Raw genomic sequence first — 22572 nt, 5'->3', positions numbered from 1 at the left:
TACATGGACACACTGGATAAACAGAATAAAAGACAGCACTTAGTATACTAAAAATCATTAGGAAATTTGATCTTGTTCTGCAAATTCCAAAAATGCTACCTCTTATTAAGCAATTTAAAAGTTTAAGGTCTATAAGGAAACCACTGTAGTACAGGAGTAACTGAAGTCACTTCAAATAACACTGAAAAACTTATTGTAAAGTATTTATGGCAGATAAATACTGATTTTGATCATCTACTGTATCACTGCTCATCACATCTCCACTTTACCACTTCCCTGGATGGGAGAACCATTATGTCACTTGCCAGTTAAGACACTGTGCCCTGCGCTGGAGAGATGGCTCAGCGGTTAAGAGTACTGATTGTCTTTACTTACCAAGAAAGTGGGTCAGAGGAGAGGACATCCGATTGAGACTTTAGGCAAGAGTAGCATGGAAGAATGGGGAAATAGTAGGACCCACAGGGTCCTGGAAACCTACAAGAAGAACTTTATGACAGGCAGATCTGGATCCTGGGGTCCTCCTCAAACTAAGGCACCAGCCAAGGAGAATATAGGCAGTAAGCTTCAAACCCCTACCAAGACCTAGCCGACGAACAGGATATTCTCCACCATTGAGTGGAGAGTAAGATCTGACTCTCACACAAACTCTGGTGCCCCTTTTCTGACCATGTCCCCTGGATGGGGAGACCTGGTAGCACTCAGAGGAAGGATAGCAAGTTACCAAGAAGAGACTTGATATCTAAGAGCATATATAGGGGGAGGAGGTCTCCCTCAATCACAGACATAGGGGAGGGGAGAAGGGGGAAAGTGGGAGGGAGGGAAGAATGGGAGGAAACAGGGGAAGGGCTAACAATCGAGATGTAATATGAATAAATTAATAAAATTTAAAAAAAAAAAAAAAAGAGTACCGATTGCTCTTTCAGAGATCCTGAGTTCAATTCCCAGCAACCACCTGGTGGTTCACAACCATCTATAATGTGATCTAATATGCACTGTATACATAATAAATAAATAAATCTTAAAAAAAAAAAAAAAAAAAAGACACTGTGCCCCAAAGGACACTAAGTAATCGTCCTAAAGTCACAGAAAGTGACAGACCAGGAATAAGAACTCGGTTTAATGACTCAAAAGCCAATGCTCTTTTTACTGGTTCATCAGTTCCCCGAGCTGTCCTTTTCTTCAGTGTTGAGAACTAAACCTGGGCTTCATCCATGTTAAGCAAGTACTCTACCACAGAGCTATACCCTCAGCCAATAGTATTTTTCAAATAACTTTTTTAATTACTATAAACGAACTAGGATAGATTAGATGATATAGATAATATGGCAAAAAAATAAAACCTACTTTAAAAATTTATTTACTTATTACATATACAGTGTTCTGTCTACATGTATGCCTGCACATCACAAGAGGGAACCAGATTTCATTATAGACAGTTATGAGCCACTATGTGGTTGCTGGGAATTGAACTCAGGACCTCTGGAAAAGCAGCCAGTGCTCTTAACTGGTGAGGCATCTCTCCAGCCCCTAAAACCTACTTTAAAGGTAATAATCTTTGTAGATTTTACAACTGTGGTTTTCAAACTCTGCTGATGACCCAACTAGTTAAACAAATATGTCCACACACACATATATTTATAAAGTACATAGACTGTGGCCAGTCTATACATTCATATCAGGGTTATGAGTCTAGTTCAGTGATATAGCAATGCATACTTAGCACACACTAGGCCCTGGGTTTGATTCCTAGCACTGCAGCTCTCATTGAAAACCACTGGATCGCCGGGCGATGCAGGCACACATACTTTTAATCCCAGCACTTGGAAAACAAGTCATGTGGATCTCTGTGAACTCAAGGCCATCATGGTCTACAGAGCTAGTTCTAGGACAGCAGCTATACAGAAAAAACCTGCCTTGAAAAAGAGAAAGAAAACCACTGGATCCCTTTCCTCAAAAGAACACAATTACACACAGAAGTCTGTTTTGATAGAATTTGCCAAGTTCACTGATAACCTAGGAAAGACAGCCCTGCTTTACAGTAGAGACTCTAGAATATGGCCCAACCTTGTACACATAGGACTTTGGGTTCCATGCCGCCCCCCCCTCCGCCCCACTTCAGTCCCTAGAAGCTATCTAAGTATAAGATAGTAGATTTTCAATACAATGAAGATTAACAGGAAATGCTGCCCCTTTCCTATTAATACACATGGGCAGGAGGGGACAAAAAGGGACAGACTTCTGCCATGAGCTAGAAAGCACTGCCAGCATCCTGACTGGATGACACAAGTTTTTGCTTTAATATATTCAGAAGACAAAAGGCATCCAAAGTAGAAACGGGTCTATTAAAAATGGTGGGTCAAGCCATTCCTATATCTTACCTTAAAAAATGTACCTAAAGCTTAAGCTGCCCGCAGCAGGAAATCTTGTTGCTTTGATAACTGCTATTAACTATGCAGCAGCATGATTAATGCTCACCATGACCCTTAGATACTGAAATAACCCCAATGCTCAGGGGTAATAGAACATACCTACATTAAACAGTGCAGTTTGAAAAACTGCTTCTGTATCAAATGATGAGTTTTCTCTTAACGGAGCATCCACTCCTCACCATTAGTAGCGCAGCATCTAAGATAGTAAGTTCCAGATGACAAGTGCTGGGATGAGACCAGGGCTGCACTCTCCCAGAAAGCCAAACACACCTCCAGGGCTGTGACAGGTTTTTGTGTTGGCTTGTTTGCTTTAATTTAGTTTTTAACTCTAGCTTTCTGTAAGCTACGACATTAGCAACAACACAATATCTGATGAGGTTTATGAACGTTTTGCTCTCTACTAAAAGTTAATGGATTTCAGAAGAACACAATTATATGTAAAAGTTAGTCTGTAATGCTCTGCTTTGTAACAGACTAGAACATATGCTCAACTTAATTTAAAAAGTGGGCTGGAATCCAATTTATATAAAAGTCAGGCTCTTTAAGTCCCAGGACTGGTGCTACATGCTTTGTCACTCACTCCGCTTTTGCACTATTCTCCATGAGGTAGGGGCTTTTTTTTTTTTCCTTCTTTTTAACAGCATCTCACACTGTAACTCAGGCTGCCCTGGAACTCATTATGGAACCACCAGGTTGATCTCAAACTTGTGGCACTCTCCCTGCCTCAGTCTCCCAGAGACTGCAATTAGGGGCATGCGCCTTTTATTCATTGCTTAGAGATGATGAAACGTAGATTCAAAAGGCCACAGAACTAAATGTGGCAGAGCTGGCTTTAGAGCCAGATTTGCAGCCCACACCCTGCATATTACCAAACTTCTAAAAGGGAGATATATGCAACTATGAAGACCTGACAAAGTTTAAAATACCAGAATTTAGGCCCAGCACACTGAACAGAGATTTGGAAAACCTCCTTTACAACTGCAGCTGAGCATAACAGGAATGCTAATTACAGTGGTGACAGCCTCCTTGGCAACACAGAAACCTCATTAGCATCAGCTTCTGCTGTCCCACAAATTTAATTCTAAGGAGTATGTTTTTTAATATACCAAACCTGTTTATTTTACAGAAACTTAGTCAATAGTCCATGACTTTTAACTTCATATATGTTTTTGTTCTTCTATTTTTAGCATGTTCTTGATACATTGCCCAAGCTGATTCAGGTTCCGCAGTGCTGGGATTCTAGGCATGTGTTACATCCCCTGGTTCTTAGTAATTCAAACACCGAAGTCACCTCACAATATGTGCATCATGGCTTTTATGAATTAACTGGTAAAATCAGCACTTTTCCAAAAGTTCAAAATTCAGCATCTAGGAGTAATCTAATTCTTCAGATGTACAAAGTCACACTGAAGAACACTCGTCTGCCTTGAAATTCTGTGTCAGTAAAGAATCCCAGGGACTCCCTGAGTGACTAGTAAGTCTATCAAGAAGCCTGGAACAAAAATTTAGATAACAAATGTTTAGCTGGTTAAAAGCAGACTCTCTCCCATAGAATTCAGCACCTTTTGCTTGACAGCCTACTGACAGACGGCAACTTGGTGGACAGCATACCTGGACTGGTGATGTTGAGCAGTCGGCAGGAGTAAGGGTCTTCCCTGTCTTCCACAGGCACTTCACAGCCACGGGCACCTATTATGAACTTCACAAGCACACTGAGAGATGGGTTGGCATTAAAGTCAGTTACAGATTACAGATCCTCACCTCACACACCCCCATTTCCTCATGCTCATTTCAGACCTCAGACACTAACACTTACGAGAGCTGATCTCTAACTTCATTTTTCTGAACAAAAAGTACTAGAAACATGCAAGCCAAGGGCTGCTAACTGTTGAGTGGCTTAATACGAGCCCTCTTCTGTAGCACTAAAGGCAGTGTAAATGCTTGGCCTGGCCATGCTAGCTAACAGCAGATCACAGTAACATCAACTTCTCAGAAACTGCATTTTCTCTTGCTGGACTAGTGTTTCTGTAAGAGGAGGTTCCTGCTGCTGTCAAACTTTGCATCACTGTTACCTTGGGACCTGTTACCCAGGGCTTTGTCCTTCATCACCTCTTGGTCTACTCAATCTTCTTATTCCCTATTCTTGAACTAGCACATCTAGTGGAGACTCGACTTCTAAGTCATCAATCCCTAAGTTCTTTGGGATTGTCACCTTACCCACAAGGAGCTGAGTTCTGAAAATGCTGGCTTTGAGAGCCAGCTGTCAAATTTTCAGTAATTTTGTAAATGCCAAATACAGTCTTTATTAAATTACAGAAACAACTAAATATATTTAAAAAAAAAAAAACACTCAAGTTCTCCACTTTCTGGGTTTCTTAATAAGGTTATTTATATTTTTATCTGTTTGATGGAATATTCATGGTATATATCTTTTTACAATTCTGTACCCAATTATGTCACAGTAGTTGCTTAAAATTGGCTTTGGTGAAAATATTTAAACACAGAAATTGATAAACAATATAAATATGGACTGGATTTTTTGTATCACTGTTTGTCTAGATTGGAAGTATGAGAAAATGCTATTAATACAGATTAAGTCTAGGTATAATAGATCTTCAGCCAGTACTTTCTGAATAGTACTAGAAAAATCTGAATACTTTTTCAATGTCCAAAAACTATTAGATGATTCAACAAATAAGTCACTGACTTCACTAAGAATAAAGCACTGACATGTCTTAGTGGAAAGCAGTTTGAACATTTTATTTATTATTTTTATGTGTAGGGTTGTTTTGCCTGCATGTAAGTCTAAGTCTGTGTGGCACATGCATGCAGTTTCCATGGAGGTCAGAAGAGGGTAGTGGGCCCCCTGGGGCTGGAGTTACACACAGTTGTGAACTGCTATGTGAGTGCTGTGAATTGAACCCAGGTTCTCTGCAAGAGCAAGTAGGTGTTTGCTGAACCATCTCCCAGCTTTAAGTCTTATTTTTCAACTTAAAATATTTACTTCAGAGCTATATGCCTTGCTAATTCCAGCCGTAAGTTTATTACAAATCTAATATCCTGGCAAAACAGAAGCATTCCATGAGAATTAACTGGCCAAATAGAATTTACTAATTTTACAGAGTATATGCATGTTATTACCTATCAATTACGTGCTACAAGTCTTTATATCAATAAAATTATGATAAACCCATGTACACACAAGCACACGTTTTTGAGAGATCCATTCAATAAACGTTTACAGAGTGCATTATAGCCTGTGGGTGCCTGAGCTCAAACACATCCTCAGCTGGGCTGCTGTCTCTTCTTATCCAGTACGTAGCAGGTTGTCTAAGGGTTTCACAACTCTCCAAGTCAGACAGCCAGCAGTCACTGAGATACCTCCTGTTCTACATACCTTCTCATGAGTCACCACTAAGGAGTCACACTCCTCAGCAGTTCTTGTCTGAACAAGTCATCTTCTACACAGTGCTTGCCACAAGCTAAGCAGTTCATTGCTGACCTCTCATAGCTACAGGCCTTTCCTCCTCTCCCCACTTTCACAGTCTTCTATTTTACTTCTTCCTAGGCTCTCCCTCTGCTCTAACACTCACCTCCAACAACCCCAGGTTACATATGGCTGATGTTTCTCAAGCACTCCAGGCTCTTTAAAAAGATTGATTTTTATCATCTCCTCCCTCCCTCCCTCCCTCCCTCCGTGTGTGTGTGTGTGTGTGTGTGTGTGTGTGTGTGTGTGTGTGTGTATGTGCCTGCACTGCCTGGAGTATGCCTGCAAAAGCGAGAAAAGGGAGTTGACTTCCTGGAGCTGGAATCCCAGGTGGCTGCAAGATGGAAGACAACTCAGGTTTCTCTGGAGAGCAGCAGCATTCTTAACTGCTCCGCCAGCTCTCCAGCCCACTCCCAGCTAGTTCACACTTAACTCCACTGTAGCACATGCTACACTATCACACCTACTAAACTTCAAGGCCCCTAGACTCTACCTTTGCATTTTAACATACACAGTGCAGTACCTACTTAGAACACTTTAGTATATTAAAGTGACAAATTACAGCCTGTTATAGAGGTACCAAGATACCAAAGAACCCCAAAACCACAGAATGCAACATCCTTTATTTATCACTGGCCAGCTAGGGAGAACATCTTGTGTAGACAATTATCATTTGTAAAAAAGGTATAGACAGACATGAGTGAATATGCTAACTAAATTATATATACTCATCCTTTTTTAGCTATCTTAAGCCTTACTAAATTCATATAACTACCATGTCATAGGAAGTTATTTTTGGGCTTGAATCTGTTTTAAAAGATAATCCATTATTTTCAGAAAACAAACCACAAGTTTACCACATTTAAGTAACTGCAATAAAGGCAAATGAGTTACTGGTATAAATTATACTCAGTATTTTTTGTTCTGAGGTAGTCATTCAACAGTTGTTGAGAATCTCACTCTTGGACAGGCTAAGTTACAGATACGGGGAATCTCTCGGTAGAAGAAAACCAAAGAGCCCACCTCCTAGTAGGGAATGACGAGTGCCCTGTCAATGTGTCACACACGCCAGCTGCTGACCCATCTATAATAATAGAGTCAACAGGGCAGACAGTGACAGAGAAGTGGAGTGTGTATATTCTGGGACTGTCTGCTGGGTAACATCACAGGAATGCTACCATGAAGACATTGAGTGAAAGAGTGTGCTAAGGAAGAGCAAAGGCTCTGAAGCTCAAGCTTGTGCTTCTGGGAGAGACAGGGGGTGGGGGTATGGGAAAGAAGACACTGTATGTTTCACACGTGCAGAATCCAGATTTTGTGTGTGTGCATGTGTTTGTGCGGGGGGGGGGGGGCAGGCATACGCAGAACGGTGGACTCTTTAGGGGGAGGGACTCATTGGAAGGATGAGATGGAGAGGGTAAATATAAGCAAAGTATAATGACAAACTTATAAAAAAATGCTATAATAATGAAAAACACCATTATTTTGTATGCATTAAAAAAATCAATCCTGGGGTTGTGAGGGAAACACAGTAAAGTGATTTATATAGAAGAAATAGAGTAGGTTAATGACTACAATAATTTGAGATTTTTTTTCTTACTTACTTACTTTATTTATTTATTTAAGCGGTAAGTGTCATGTAGCCTACACTGATTACACTATACAGCTAGGGATGACATTAAACTCCTACCTATGTCTGATAGGATTTTATTCTAAGACCAGAAAAGACAATGGGTACAGGCAGATGCAGGCATGTATGTATGCATGTGCATGCACTGACAGACAGACAGAATGACAGACAGACAAACAGACAGACAGACACACACACACACACACACACACACACACACACACACACACATATCAGTGGAAAAGTATGAATAGTGAGTTAACAAAATTTGACCAATCTTAGGATCGTTCTGATCTGGCAGGTATATGGAAAACAGAATGTGGCCTAAGAAAACGCAAGCAATCCATAGAGGATCTTCTGCAACAACCCAAGTGACAGGTAAGGGCAGTGTAGGTAAGGACGGCAGTGGTAAACGTGTGGGAAGTCTGATTCTGGGTATGACCTAAAAGCTGCAGCAAGAAGATATGAATGGTTGGTGCAGGAAGTGAGAGCGAGGAAAAGGTAACACCATGATCTCGGTCTGAGTAGTGGGGTCGTGTTCTTATTGGGCATGAGGGAAAGGCGACTGGAACTCAAGCTCTGGAGTGGTTCTGAGGCCTTCCCTTGCTGGGTAATAGGATTTTCTATTGCAGCCAAGTACTAAGGGAACCTACCAGGAAGAGGAACGAAAGCTGCCACAGGGAAGATAGGAAATCTATAAATGTTCACTATCAGTGACAAGAAAATCCCAACTGCAATTTACCTCAACAACAACTCAAGAAAGTGTCAGTTTAATACAACTGCAAGAGGATGTTCTCTGCTACAGTCCCAGTGTCTTCCCACCTTAGGTTGCTCCACCCTATACCTCTCTCCCCAGCTCCTCACTGCAGCTTTAAGAGATGCCCCCATGAGAAGGGACGTGACTGCCATAGTAAACCCTATTACCCAGCAAGGGAAGGCCTCAGAACCACTCCAGAGCTTGAGTTCCAGTCATCTTCCCTGCACGCCCAGTAAGAACCTGCCATCGACCGCTCAGACTAAACTCATGGTGTTATCTTGTTTTCATTTCCCACACTGACCACTGACACTATTCCTGACCAGAAGCTGGACCACCCAACAGGAAAGGCAGTCTAAAGCCCAGCTCTCCGAGGGTGGTCAGGAAAGAATATGGCATGCCATGCACACTGTGGAATATACCACTAAAAATACTACAAAATTCTGAACAGTGAGGTTATTAAAAATGCTGTAAAATGCTAACCCAAGAGCATACTCTTTCAAGTGTCTTTTGGCTTAAAATCTTGATAAAACTTCCTTCTAAGATTCATAAGGAAACGACCATTTTCCACAAAAGAGCCATGTTTCTAAATCAGTCTTTTTAAAATATATTTATTTTTATTTTACATATGTGAATGTTTTGTCTACATGTATGTGTGTGCACATGTGTACAGTGCCCACAGAGGCCAGAAAGAACATCAGATTCCATGGAGCTAGTTACAGACAGTTGTGAGCCACTATGTGGGTGCTGGGAATTGAATCTATGTTCTCTAAAAAAGATAGCCTAATGCTGTTAACTACCAAGTCATCTATCCAGCCCCTGTATCTGACTTTTAAAACTAAGGGGGTTTTTTTGTTTTGTATTTTTTCAGTTCTTGAACCAGGTAAGGGAGTAGTAATTCAGAAAACCTACCGTTGACTTAACATAGGATGTTGCAGCAAATGCTTCAGCCAGGTGTTTCTTATTACATTTCGAAGTTCGTGGTTATTTCGAGCCGATAACACACCAACTACCACATCATAGTGACTAAATTTCCACTGAGGAAATAAGGCTGATCGATCTATAAAAATTAACATAAATTGCAAGTCAGTCATGTTATCTCAACTACAGCAAACTCAGCATATTTCATAAAAAAGTTTATTGCAAAGAAAACATGCTTATGCTTATAAAACATACAGTAAGTAGAAACAAAATATAAAATTTCGTTTTAAAATTTGAAAACCCATGAACTCAGCATCTAGAAATATATACAATTAACATATTGGCATACAGGCTTTTTGTATTTTTTTGTATGTGTGTATCTATGCCAGCATAACAAAGATTTTCAAAACAAAGAAGTTTGTGGTAAGAAACTGTGGTAAGGCTGGAGAAATGGCTTAGTAGTTAAGAGCACTGACTGCTCTTCCAGAGGTCCTGAGTTCAATTCTCAGCAACAACATGTGTCTCATCACAACCATCTACAATGGGGTGTGATGTCCTCTTCTAGTGTGTAGATGTACATGAAGACAGAGTACTCGTATATATAAAATATATAAATAAATATTTAAAAAAAGAATCAGCTGTGAAAGGCAATATGGCATAAAAACAAAGAGAAGGCAGTAAGAAGTCCAATTAGGCCACAGTTAGAGTCCTGGATCCTTTACATATTTACTATGAGAATTTGTGTTTTACCTTTAGTCCTCAGTGCTTGGGAGGCAGAGGCAGGAGGATCTCTATGAGTTTGAGGCCAGCCCACAGTTAAGTTCCAGAACTTACACACACACACACACACACACACACACACACACACACACACACACACACACCCCTACATTCCTGTCTCGGAAAACAAACAAACAAAAATAACCACAACAAAATCTGCAAAAGGGCAAAAGTCACATTCAGCTTGTACTTCATTAATCTGATATGAGAAACAACAACAAAACAAAAATTCAGAATAGTTCAAATATTCCTGAGTGCCAATCGTACCTTATTCCTGGTATCTAATCAAAGCATACCATTTTGAAATGAAGCACAAGCACATGATTTAACCTCCGAATGCCTCAAAATTCTTCATTAACAATTTCTCAAGTCCATTCCTTTCTGGGCACTAAATCTAGCCCCCTGTTTCAACTATATGCTTTTTTTTTTTGCGGGGGGGGGGAGGTTCAAGACAGGGTTTCTCTGTATAACAGCCCTGCTGTCCTGGAATTACTTTGTAGACCAGGCTAGTCTCAAACTCACAGAGATCTCTGCCTCTGCCCCTGCCCCTGCGCCTCTGCCTCCTGGGCTGGAAGGTGTGCACCACCATACCTGGCTCAACTATAAGCTTTTACTGAGGCTGGTTCCTCCATGAATTGTCCATTACTGCCAAACAAGGTGTTTGGTTTTGTTTTAAACAACTAAATATATACAAAGATAACCACTAGCATGTGACAACCCTGAAGATCACAGCTGTAAACTACTTTTTGATCTTATCCCACACCCCTGTTCAATGTCAGTTTTCCCTGCTTCTAATCCCCCCTACCCAGCTCCCATCTAAGCCAGTTCTCTTCAACTGCTTTACTTTGCAGGGTATCTCTTTCTTGCAAAGAATTCAGAGTGTATCTTGGCCTCCTAGAGGACTTCTATTCGCAAATGCACTGCACTCAAATTAAGAAAAACACATGCCCATATAAATCCATCCAATAGACTCCCCATATAAAATGATACAAGTTTGAGGAGGGTGCTTTAAGTACCCTGGCAGTCACTCAAGCTTGTAGCTCCCCTCACAAGTTTCACTTATGTATGCATCACACTGTTATATACTATAAGCATAGGAAACTTAACTTGATTCCAGGATTTAGAAACATGAAGTTGGGGAACAGACAACTAAGACATATAAACACTAAATGACAAGTCATGGAAAAAGGCAACAACATGGGGGGGGGAGCCCAACTTCACTAGAAATCAAGTTTGAATTAGAGCAACAACACACTACATTTCCTCTACATTTGAAGTGTCAAATGTCTTCTTCAAAGGTATAACCAAATGACAATTACTTCAAGAGAATGCTCACAATGATCCTAAGACAATAGCTACTCTACCTCATTGCTAGTAGGACTGTAATCTGGAAGTCTTTTACAAGGCAAGACCTGGTGGCACACATCTATAATCTCAGCACTTAGGGAGGTAGAGGCAGGTGGGTGGCTATGAATTTGAGAGAGGGGAGGGGGGGAGGGGAGGGGAGGGGAAGAGAGGAGGAACCTGTCTAGAAAAAACAAAAAACAAGACATACTGCAAATACATATGCAACATTTTAGGAAGGTAGAAACTTTGTTGACATTTTATTCCTCAAGTGCTGTCCACCTTATTTTTTGAAGCAGGCTCTCTCACTGATCCATTTAGGTTGGGTGGCCACTGTCTCCACTTCCTCAGGGCTGGGATTACAACTGTGCACTACCACACCTGGCTAGATCTGATACTAGATCTAATTTAGAACCTGGAGGCGCACAATTTTAATCCCAGTACTTGGGAGGCAGAGGCAGAAGGATCGTTGTGAGTTCGAGGCCAGCCTGGTCTAGAAAGCAAGTCTAGGATAGTCAAGGCTACAGAGAAACCTTGTCTCAAAAAACAAAACAAACAAACAAAACAAAACAAAAAACCCTCATGCTTATTATAAGACAAGTATTTTATCAACTGAGCTAGCTTCCCAACCCCATAGTTTTCCTTTTTAAAATTAAAATGATTGAGAGTGTTCAGCTTGTGCCTGTAAAGTCACATGCCTGAAAAGAATCTGGATGATACATCAAAAATATTTTCAAAACACATTTTTCAAAATATATATTACATTGAAAATAATACAGAAGTACAGACTATGTTTCTTTCCTTTCATTTAAAAATAATTTCAACTTTTCCTCTAAAGAACTTGCTGCCCTTTATGAAAGAAATATATTTAAATCCTAAGTTCCTCGTGGCATGTAAACAGATAATACAGGTGGAAAATTTGTATCTTCTCAGTTTTATTCTCTTGACTCACTCATTCAAAGTGAGCGTTTATGTGTGCTGTGCTAAATGGCACAGGCCCACAGGGAACAAGATCTCCACAATGACAGAAATAACTCAACCACCTCAAGGAAGTGCCCTAAGAGCCATAACTTTATTTTAGAAGTAATCTATCCCGAGAGCCTGACAACTTGCTGGGCTTTGCGATGGCCATGGCGGACATTAAAGTCTAAGGGAAGCTGACCTTGAGGCATTGTTCAAAATATGCCTAACAAAGAAGCAAACAAGAACCCTCAAATGCATGCTCTTGGGTGACAACCATCACAATCAGGCAGAAATCCTGAAAATGAGGAAAACACAGGAGACCCTTACAGATCTGTTGGTGAAACACCACTGCACCACCACAGGGTGCGCTTGCCAGCTTCCACGAACCATACTGGCACAGGCTTTAGCCACCTCTACTATCAATACTCTCCAAAATTCCTGGAATGTTTACAGTAACTCAGGCGTTTTGCTGAGCAAATCTTTATAGTTTATAAACGTGGGAACTGAAATCCTGAGATACAGCAGAGAGGGATAATTTTCTAAGAACCAGCCCTAGACAAAAGCTGGACATCAAGCTCAATTTGTCTTTCAACTGCTTCCCCAGTTTGTCTCCAAACATGCTGGACACAGGTATCCCGGCCTACACCGAGCTCTCCAAATATGTACTTAGTGATAAGCTCCTTTTCTTTTCTTTTTGTTTTTGTTTTTGGAGACAAGGTTTCTCTCTGTAATAGCCCTGGCTGTCCTAGATTCACTCTGCAGACCAGGCTGGCCTCGAACTCACAGCGATCCATCCCTAGGCAAGCCACCACACCAGGCACGCTCCTTTTCTTTACATTTACAGTCTTAAGCTTCTTTCAAATGAGTAACACCTGGAAGGCAGGCACTTTATTATTTTAATTTTGATAATTCCAAACTCCTGGAGAAAATGGCCCGGCAACTCTCTATTCTTTGCTGAACCAGTTGTGAGCTAGGAGAGCTTTTCTAATATTTAGGGAAGTTAAATTTCCTTTTCAAAAAATTATTGGGCCAATAAAATGGTTCATCAGGACAAAGGACTTGCCAGGTCTGGTGTTCAGAGTTTGACTTTTACAAGAGCTCTGTGGCATGCGCAACCACATATTCTCTCTCTTTCCCTCTCTCTCCCTCTCTCTCACTTGCACATGCATGCAAAAACACATACACACACACACTGCAAACACACACATGCACACACGCTCACAGGCACGCAAATAAATGAAAAAAAAATTACTTCAGCTTAATGGGACTGCAGACAGAGGAGCAGAAAAGAGAACAAAGAAAAATCTTAAACTGTTAATTCAAAAGAACGCTACTTAGTAAAATCTCGGGTGTTAGGACTTAATGTATGGGGTCAGAAAGTAAAAATGCCCACGTTTTAAATATTTTGACAGCAAAATAGGAAAAAGACCTGTGGGAATTTTTTTTTTTTTTTTAAACAATCAAAATACTTCTGCCTGTTTTGAAGTAAGAACAGAGGAGAGTGGAACAGGAACCTGTCTGGCTTTATGTTAAAACATCCTACTGATTAGCTGACCAAGCTCCCATATCAACACAAAAATGTTTACAACTAGTAAGACCCTATATAACCCTTACCCTTCGTACAGTTTGCTTCCTTAATCTAGTCTAGCCTAAATGGATAAACCTAAAGCACCAGGAAAAAAAAATCTGTTTCAAACCCCAAAATTACTTGTAGGCTTACTTAAAAGACAAGCTAAGCTCAACGACAGGGTTAATTCTGTTGAACCCCAAAAGACTGCTAATGTTGAGGTCATATATATTCTACAGTGGCTCTGCAAGTAGAGGCCAACAACTCACTCATCTATTTTGGGGGAGGTGGCAATAAAGCACAACCCCAACAGATGTTAGGTGGCAGGTCATTTTGTATATATGAACCTTTTCCCATTTAGTTTGTAAAAGCCCCACCTGTTTAGCAAGCTAAATACACATACAATGGTGTACTTTCACTACACTGTTTAAGTGGTTAATTCTTTCCCATCACATAAAAATAGCCTTCCCAAAACCTGGTGCTTTGTCTAATAGTAAAAAATATCATTATGAAAGTAACCCCAGCCAGAGAGTTTTGAGGATTGCTAAATATGGTATAAGACTTAGCCCTGAGATGACTGTGATGACCTGTTCTAAAACTTTCCGAAAAGAAAACAGCTGTTTGGATATTAAGTGGTAAGATATACTTAAAAAATAAATAAATAAAACAAGCATTACACTTTCTTTAAAATAGCTATGTACTTCTCTTACATAAGCTCTCAGAGAAAACCTGAAAAAGACACACAAGAGACATTAAGGTAGTGTTTAGGGTGGTAGGACAACACTGCATACCCACGGTGGGCAAAAGCACCGGTAGGCTGTACAGCGAATGAGAACAAAGCTTTCACTCCCACGAGGGATGAAGTCAGGGAACAAACGAACACAAAAGTTAAAGAAGAATCCAGTATTTCTAGGCTCCTTCACTAGCAAGTCACCCAAGCAGCACCGCCAAGGACGACTCCACTCTCAGCTGTGCCCTAGCTCACGTCTAGATGTGTTTCCCTGGCTCACCTCACGATCCGAGAACACGAAGTACACTCAGTCCCTCCTCACTGCAAAGTGAGTTCTGACACGCAAAGCCAGCACTGTCAGCACCGGCGCGCTCACGACCCCCTTGGCGAGAAGACCCCTCGCCGCCCCCTCCCCCAGGTTGTGACCCTAGACCGCGACGTGGGCCACTGAGCACACGCTGAGCAGAAACGCACAGTCCAGTCCGCCCGACGCCGCCGATGAAAAGACCCGTTTGTTCCGTCCGTCCCGGGACGTCCGCGCCCACCCTGTTGCCCTTCCAGCCATCCCCGCGGCCTCCCAAGCGCGCAGCCGCTCGCCCCTCACCTCACCTGCCGCGCCGGGCCCGGAGGCGCGGGGGCGCGGCGGGGAGCGCAGCCAGAGGTGCCAGAGGTGCAGCGCGGCCCCGAGCACGCACGGGCACAGCAGCACCAGCCAGTTTCGCATTGGCCGCCCCCGCCCGCACCACCTCGCGCCCCCGCCGCGCGCCGCGCTCTCCCGCGTCCCGGCCGATAGCGAGGGGGACCTAAGGACACCGAGCGCCAACCGGCAGCGTCCGCGCCCGCGTCTGGCGTCGTTCCCTCGGCTCACGCCTCGGGTCCGGACCGCGAGCGGCAGCGGCTCCACGGCCGAGGCCCCGCCCCCGCGCGCGCGGCCTTCCCCCTGGCCCCGCCTTCGTGGCTCTCGCCCAGCCCTCCAGTCCGCGTCCTCGCACGCTCCCGCGTGTGCCGGAAGGCCGGGAGCGGTAGTCCCACGCTGAGCCCAGGAGGGAGGCATGCCTGCTAGTCCAAGCCCTAGAAACTACATTTCCCGTGGTGCTGTGCGCTCTCTGTTACGCGACGCTGGCGGAGGCGAAGTGCACACTGAGCAGCCTCAGGCCGCTGTCCCTTAGAGGCGCACGGAGCATGCGCGGACGTTCTCATGCTGGTGCTCCCCAGTGGTTGAGGCAGGTACTTTGCACACAGAGCCTACCGGGCACTACCGAGTTTGGTGGTGGACAGGGATGCAGGGCGCGTGATCTCCAGAGCGATTGCTCAACCAGGGCAAGTCAGCATGGGGCCTCAGCGCTGAACGAGGTTGTGGTGGGGATTCTAGCGTGAGGTCGCGGGAGTGCCCGGCTTCCCCCCAGTAGCAACTCCGGGTGAGGTGAACGGCAAGCCCTGAGCCTCGCTGTGGAAAGCGAGGGCGGAGGAGAACCCAGAACCCAGAGGTTGCTGCCTGGTCCTGGGCGCCCGCCCTCCTCACTAGGATGACAGGAACGAGAACCGTGGCTACCGGATGACTTTGAAAAGTTCTCACAAGTTGAGGTGGCCAAATGAGTGGGAGGGCTGGTTTTTTCAAAAGATCCACCTTCAGCCAGCGTTAGGAAAAGAGCGAGCTTCGTTGGAGCCGCCTCTCAGGCTCAGCACCATGGTCTAGTGTCCCGCAATTGCCGTCCTTCACACTCCCCTTCTACACATCCCCCACGTCACCCCCACCCCCGACACACACATCTACACCTACCCCCTCTACACACAGTGTCTTATTTAGTTGGCTGAAATTACGAGTGGAGGATGATCTGGAACTCTTGATACTTCTGTCTTCACCTCAGAAATAAGCCTGAGCCCCTACATGTGGTTTGGTTGTTTTTTTGTTTTTTGTTTTTTTCCGAGACAGGGTTTCTCTGTGTAGCCTTGGCCATCCTGGACTCACTTTGTAGACCAGGCTGGCCTCGAGCTCACAGCGATCCGCCTGCCTCTGCCTCCGGAGTACTGGGATTAAAGGCGTGTGCCACCATGCCCGGTTGGTTTTTTTTTTTTTTTTTTTTAGATTTATTTATTACATATACAATGTTCTGCCTGCATGTGTGACTGCATGCCCGAAGAAGGCATCAGATCTCATTAGATGGTTGCGAGCCACCATGTGGTTGCTGGGAATTGAACTCAGGACCTCTGGAAGAGCAGCCAGTGCTCTTAACCTCTGATCCATCTCTCCAGCCCCTACATGTGGTTTTAAGCAGTGCCTTGGGATGGACCCCCGGGGCTTAATCCGCACTAGGCAAGCACTCCAGCAACCGAACCATTTCCTCAGCCCCACAGCACAGGATGTTAAGATTAACTTTTCTTTTTTTAGATTTGTTTGATTTGCGTGTGTGTGTGTGTGTGTGTGTGTGTGTGTGTGTGTGTGTGTGTGTGTGTGTGCGCGCGCGCGCGGGGGGGGGGGCGGGCGTCGGGGGGATGGGGGGCCAGGCCAGTGAGGTCTAGCCTATCCCTTGGAGCTGGAGTTTCAGGTAGTTGTGAGCCACTTGATGTGGATGCTGGGAACTGAAATCGGGTCCTCAAGAAAGGCAAGAGCTCTTAACCATTGAGCTAGCTCTTTAGCCCCTTCAGATAACTTTTTCTTTGGCTATTTTTGCAGTGTTTCCGGTTTTTTAAATTTAAAATTATTTGGTTCAATCATGTAAAGGCTGTATTCTACTTTATTAATATTAATAATTTAACTCACATAGTCAATTTTTGTTTCTGTTAAAAGAAATTGGTTTGAGCTGGGGGTGAAGCTTAGTGGTAGAGCACTTGCCTACTGGTGGACAGACTTGGGTTGATGCCCAACACTGTACAAAAAAGGGAGGAATTCATATATTTCTTATCCATTACAAATCCAGAGTAGTCAAAGCAATAGTAATCATTCAGTCTCAGACTTTACTACAGGTCAGGAATTTGGGAGCTAAGTTCTGGTTCAAGTTCTCAACGTTACATGGATGTTGTCAACAAGGGTGCAGGCATCTGAAGGCTTGATGAGTGGTTGAAGAGTCTGCTTTCTACAGTGCTTACTTAGATGGCAGGCACTTTAATGACGACGTGAATTCTGTCACTTCTGAATACTGGCATACAGAGTATTCAGGTATTCACCAGAGTGGCTACCAGATAGGGCATCATCTTAGATGCTGGCTAGCACAAGCATGCTCTGAAAACTTGAGTGAACACTACTGTCTCAACACTCTGAGGTAACTTTAGGACCCCTACATATAAGAGTTCTGAAGACAGGAAAGAACACTGTTTTCCTTTTTTTGTTTGTTTTTTTTTTTCCTTGTTCTTGTTGTTTTTGTTTGTTTTGTTTTTCGAGACAGGGTTTCTTTGTGTAACAACTCTAGCTGTCCTGGAACTCACTTTGTAGACCAGGCTGGCCTCAAACTCACAGAGATCCGCCTGCCTCTGCCTACCAAGTGCTGGCATTAAAGGCGTGTGCCACCACCCAGCGGCTCACTTTTTTCCTTTTTAAGGGAAACAGAATTAAAAGATAAAGCATATGGCTGCTTGGCAGGTATCACTTATTTCCCAGATAGGTGTATATAATGCAATAAGGAAGAATTTCTACAACTTTCTTGTAAGATTTATTTTTAAATTTTGTGCACGTCTGTGTGAGAGTGTGTATCCGTAAGTATAAGTGCCCTTGAAGGCTAGACCAGGACATCTAATTCCCTGGGGTGGAATATAGGTGGTGGTAGGTTACCCAGTGTGGGTGCTGGGACCTGAACTCAGGTCCTCTGCAAGAGCAGTACAGAATCTTAACTACTGAGCCATTTCCCCAGCTCCTCTAAAAATTTCTTGGTAGATTTTTCTCTGTTTAAAAACTATGATGGGTCTTGAGGAAGCCCTATTCCCAGTTTTCTGAGAAAGCGCCAGATAGATTTCCAAAGTGGTTGTACAAGTTTGCATTCCCACCAGTAATAAAGGAGTGTTCCTCTCTCTCCACATCCTCACCAGCATGTGATGTCACTTGAATTTTTTTATCTTGGCCATTCTGATGGTGTAAGATGGAATCTCAGAGTTGTTTTGATTTGCATTTCTCTGATGACTAACAACGCTGAGCATTCTCTGTTTAGTTCTGAGCCCCATTTCTTAATTGGGTTATTTGGTTTGGTGGTGTTTAAGTTCCTGAGTTCTTTATATATTTTGGATACCAGACCTTTGTCAGATGTAGGGTTGGTGAAGATCTTTTCCCAGTATGTAGGCTGTCGCTTTGTTCTGTTGACAGTGTCTCCTGCCTTACAGAAGCTTCTCAGCCTCATGAGGTCCCATTTGTTAATTGTTGACCTTAAGGCCTTGGAATACACCCAGAAAATGCTCCATCACACAACTAGGACATATGCTCAACCATGTTCATAGCAGCCTTATTCATAATATAGCCAGAACCTGGAAACAGCCTAAATGTCCCTCAGTTGAAGAATGGATAAAGCAATTGTGGTACATTTACACTATGGAATACTACTCAGCTATAAAAAAAAAAAAAAAAAAAACAAAAAAAAAAAAAACAACAAGGAAATCTAGAAATTTGTGGACAAATGGATGGAACTAGAAATGATCATACTGAGTGAGTTAACCCAGAAGCAGAAAGATTTACATGATATATACTCATTTATAATTGGGCACTAGCCCAAAAGGCATGTCCCATGAAAGTCTTTACTTACCAGGATATTGGGATAGATGTGAGGACATCCTACTGGGACTCTAGGCAAGAGAAATATAGGAGATGGGGAAATAGAAGGATCCAGAGGATCTTAGAAACCTACAAGAAGAACATCGTAACGGGTGGATCAGTACCCAGGGGTGTCTGCTCAAACTATTGCACTAAGGACAATACAAGTAGTAAACATCGAACCTCTTCTCTGATCTACCCAATGGACAGGACATTCTCCACAGTTATGTGGAGAGCACATGAACTCTAGTGCCCCATATTTGACAATCTCCCCTTGGTGGGGAGCCCTGGCGACACTCAAAGAAAGAATAGGCAGGCTACCAAGATGAGCCTTGATAGGTTGTGACCATATAGTGGGGGAGGAGGGCTCCCTCAGTCATGGACCTAGGGGAGGGGAAGGAGGATGGGAGTAGGAGGGAGGGAGGAACGGGAGGATACAAGGGATGGGATAACAATTGAGTTGTAATCTGAATAAATTGATTAAATAAAAAGAATATAAATAATTCAAAGTTTTAATAACCTAAAAAAAAAAAAAAAACCTACGATGTGGGCTAGAGAGATGGCTCAGTGGGTAAAAGCACTTGTTGTTGCTCTGGCAGGAGACCCAGGTTTGGTTTCCAGTACCCACATGGTAGCTCACAACCACCTTAACAGCCTTCTAGGGGATCTGATCCCCTCCCTCTTCTGACCACTGAGGGCACCAGGCAGGCTTGGACACATTCAAACATGCAGGCAAAACACTCCACTAGAGGACACTGTCCTCTCCCAGTTGCTTGCGACCCATAGTTTGAGAAACACTGACTTAAATAATTGCTTTTGCATTTTCAGCCAACAGTTGAATCCTTCTGAGCAAACACCTGTTTGCTGACTAGCAGAAGGCAACCGTTTACCCAGCAGATGCCGGGTACCAAGGCTTCCAGATTCTTGTGTAGTTTCACTGTGCCACTGGGTCAGGGCTCTCCTGGAAGTGAAAGAAAGTAGGAATTCTTCAGTTCTCCACAGAAGGGGCCTTCCAGCAAAGAAGCTATACAAGAAGTGGGGAATAGAACAATAGAACAGCGGAGGGCAAGTGTAGCATGATCTAGCAAGACAGGATATAAACTGCAGATGTTAGCTTTTCTGAAATGAATGAGAAGACTACTAAATAGGCTTTTTGGAGAGGAACAAGATCCAACCTGTTTCAGCAGGATCATTCAGGCTTCTGAGCCAAGAACTGAGTGGTGATAATGACAGTCTCCCAGTGGTAGTAAATGTGGAAGTGGAGGTTCAGGTAAGTGGCAGTGGTGACAGCCAGCTTCAAGATGCAGGAGCATTGATGCCCAGGAGACTAGCTGCCACACACCTTGAAGTGTACCCTACCATCCAGGGTGGCGTGTTGTTACCTGCCTGATGCCAAGGAGTCCATGTCTGGGAATTGCTTGTGACTGGAAGTGGGTGGCTGCCTTGCCTGGGACACAGCCTCTTCACCTGAGGCAATCTGCACTCAGTGACTAGTTGAACAGGAGTTGAAAGATTTGGGACAACGCTGAACAGCCATCTCGTGGCCTCAGTGACAACAGAATCTTAGTCCAAGTTCTTCCACAGCCTACTGCAGCACCCCACATCCTTAGGATATGCCCCAAAAGTGTCTCCCATAAACCTCCTCTATCAGAGTGTGTGCCAGGAAACCTGATCCAGGGCATCAAATCTGATGACAGTTCTTAGCCAAACTCTGCAGAGTTCTAGCAGGAAGGCTCATGCTCTTCCTGTAGCCTGCAGGCTGTGATACACAACACTGCACCCTCCAGCTCCAACCTTTGCTAATATGCCCTCATGCACTCTGCTGTAGATCCACACTGATTTTGCCTGTCTGGGTGTATTTTTTAGTTTTCCTTTTTTTTTTTTTTTTAAATAAGATCTTGCCATGTTGCCTGAGCTAGCCTGAAATTCATATATAACCCAGGTTGGCCTTGAACTCACCATCTTCCTGGAAAAATGGGATTACAGGTGTTTCTCAACACTTCTGGCTTGTGATAAGCACACAAGTACACTCTTGCTCCTTTGGCTTTTCATTCAGATGGCTTTTAACCCATTGCAGTCAGCTAAAAGATGAACTTTTCAGTTAGCCTTCCCCTTCTTCCTTTCAGGCCCTCCTACCACATTCGATCTCTATTAGTCCTATTCTATGCTATGCTACACAATGCTATGATTTTCCTTTCATATCTCTCATTTCTTTTGATTATGGTTTAATGATTACTTTTTATGTAGGGCAGAAACATCTCCCCTCTATCTTTTGTCCACTGATACACCCCAGTACCTGAAGTGACAACTAGTACTTTCTAGGTGTTTCATAAATATTTATTGAGTGGATGGATTTAGATATCTCAGTGATTGGTTATCGTTTTAAAATGTATGAGTGGCTGTGGTAATCTTTGGAGCAGAGCTAAATGGAGATGTCAAGATTTAGGTGTGAGGAAGAAGGAAAGATAAAAGCATTGAGAAGATTCCAGAACATGATGGGGTTGGAGGATAAGCAACTGTCTACAAGGCTGTGAAACATGGAGCAGGATGAAAAGAGGGTGTCCACTGATGCACAGCAGAAGAATTAGGACAAAAGAGGCAGTGCCTCAAGATGAGGAGGGGGTGAGTTAGGGAGCAGAACAGCTGTGGAAGTTAGTTTGTAAAGAATCCTGGTCCTGAAGTTCAGAAAGGGAAGAATGAGAGCTGGGCAGCACTGAAGCTTAGTCTCTGTGTGCTTATCTGAGAGAGCCATACTCCACTTGTTTTTTAAAATGCTGTAAAGGGCATTTAAATGGGAAGGGCTCTAGCAGGCCTGAGCACGGCTAACTGGGTACTGATAGGTTTTGCCTGTAACTCTTCTTTCCCCCCTTGCTAAACCATTAGGTTACATTCCTAAAGCCAGCCACCAAGGTCAGTCCTTTATTTGTCTACAGACTCACCCCTGAGACTGATCACCAAGGTCCAGCTGTCAAAACATCAAGGTCCAGCAATCAAAATTTATTATTTTGATACTCTAATTAAAATACCCAATCAGAACTTACCAGCATGTCCTGGCTCATTCCAACACACATCCCCCCTCCCCGCCACTTTCCTCTTAAAATTAACACTCACAGAGCTATTTGCTGCTGCTTCTGCCCGATTCAGATTTAGCCACCTTAATAAAGGATCTCTCTGCATTGCTTTGTGCTCAGAAATTGGTGTTTGGATGTGGTCTCTGTCTAATCCAAGGTCCAGA

At 43.3% G+C, this 22572-nt stretch overlaps 1 protein-coding gene across 4 annotated transcripts in view; it reads right to left on the bottom strand.

Moving 5' to 3' along the window:
- Positions 1 to 15506, bottom strand: part of B3galnt2 (beta-1,3-N-acetylgalactosaminyltransferase 2) — a 39395-nt gene extending 23889 nt beyond the window's left edge. Inside the window, exons 1-3 of one of the 4 annotated variants that reach the window (XM_051167881.1) lie at positions 15215 to 15506; positions 9213 to 9360; positions 4041 to 4141 (exon numbers count right to left, since the gene is read on the bottom strand). In XM_051167881.1, the coding sequence (XP_051023838.1) occupies positions 4041 to 4141; positions 9213 to 9360; positions 15215 to 15329 (364 nt within the window). In that variant the 5' untranslated portion in view covers positions 15330 to 15506. Of the gene's footprint in view, positions 1 to 4040; positions 4142 to 9212; positions 9361 to 15209 lie in introns of all 4 variants that reach the window. The other 3 variants (XM_051167864.1, XM_051167872.1, XM_051167890.1) reach the window with 3 other exon arrangements.
- Between the last annotated feature and the right edge of the window lie 7066 nt (positions 15507 to 22572).

This window comes from Acomys russatus, chromosome 3 (assembly GCF_903995435.1).
Source record: "Acomys russatus chromosome 3, mAcoRus1.1, whole genome shotgun sequence".
In the NCBI taxonomy this organism is placed as follows: domain Eukaryota; kingdom Metazoa; phylum Chordata; class Mammalia; order Rodentia; family Muridae; genus Acomys; species Acomys russatus.
This window is presented reverse-complemented; position numbering and strand designations above follow the sequence as displayed.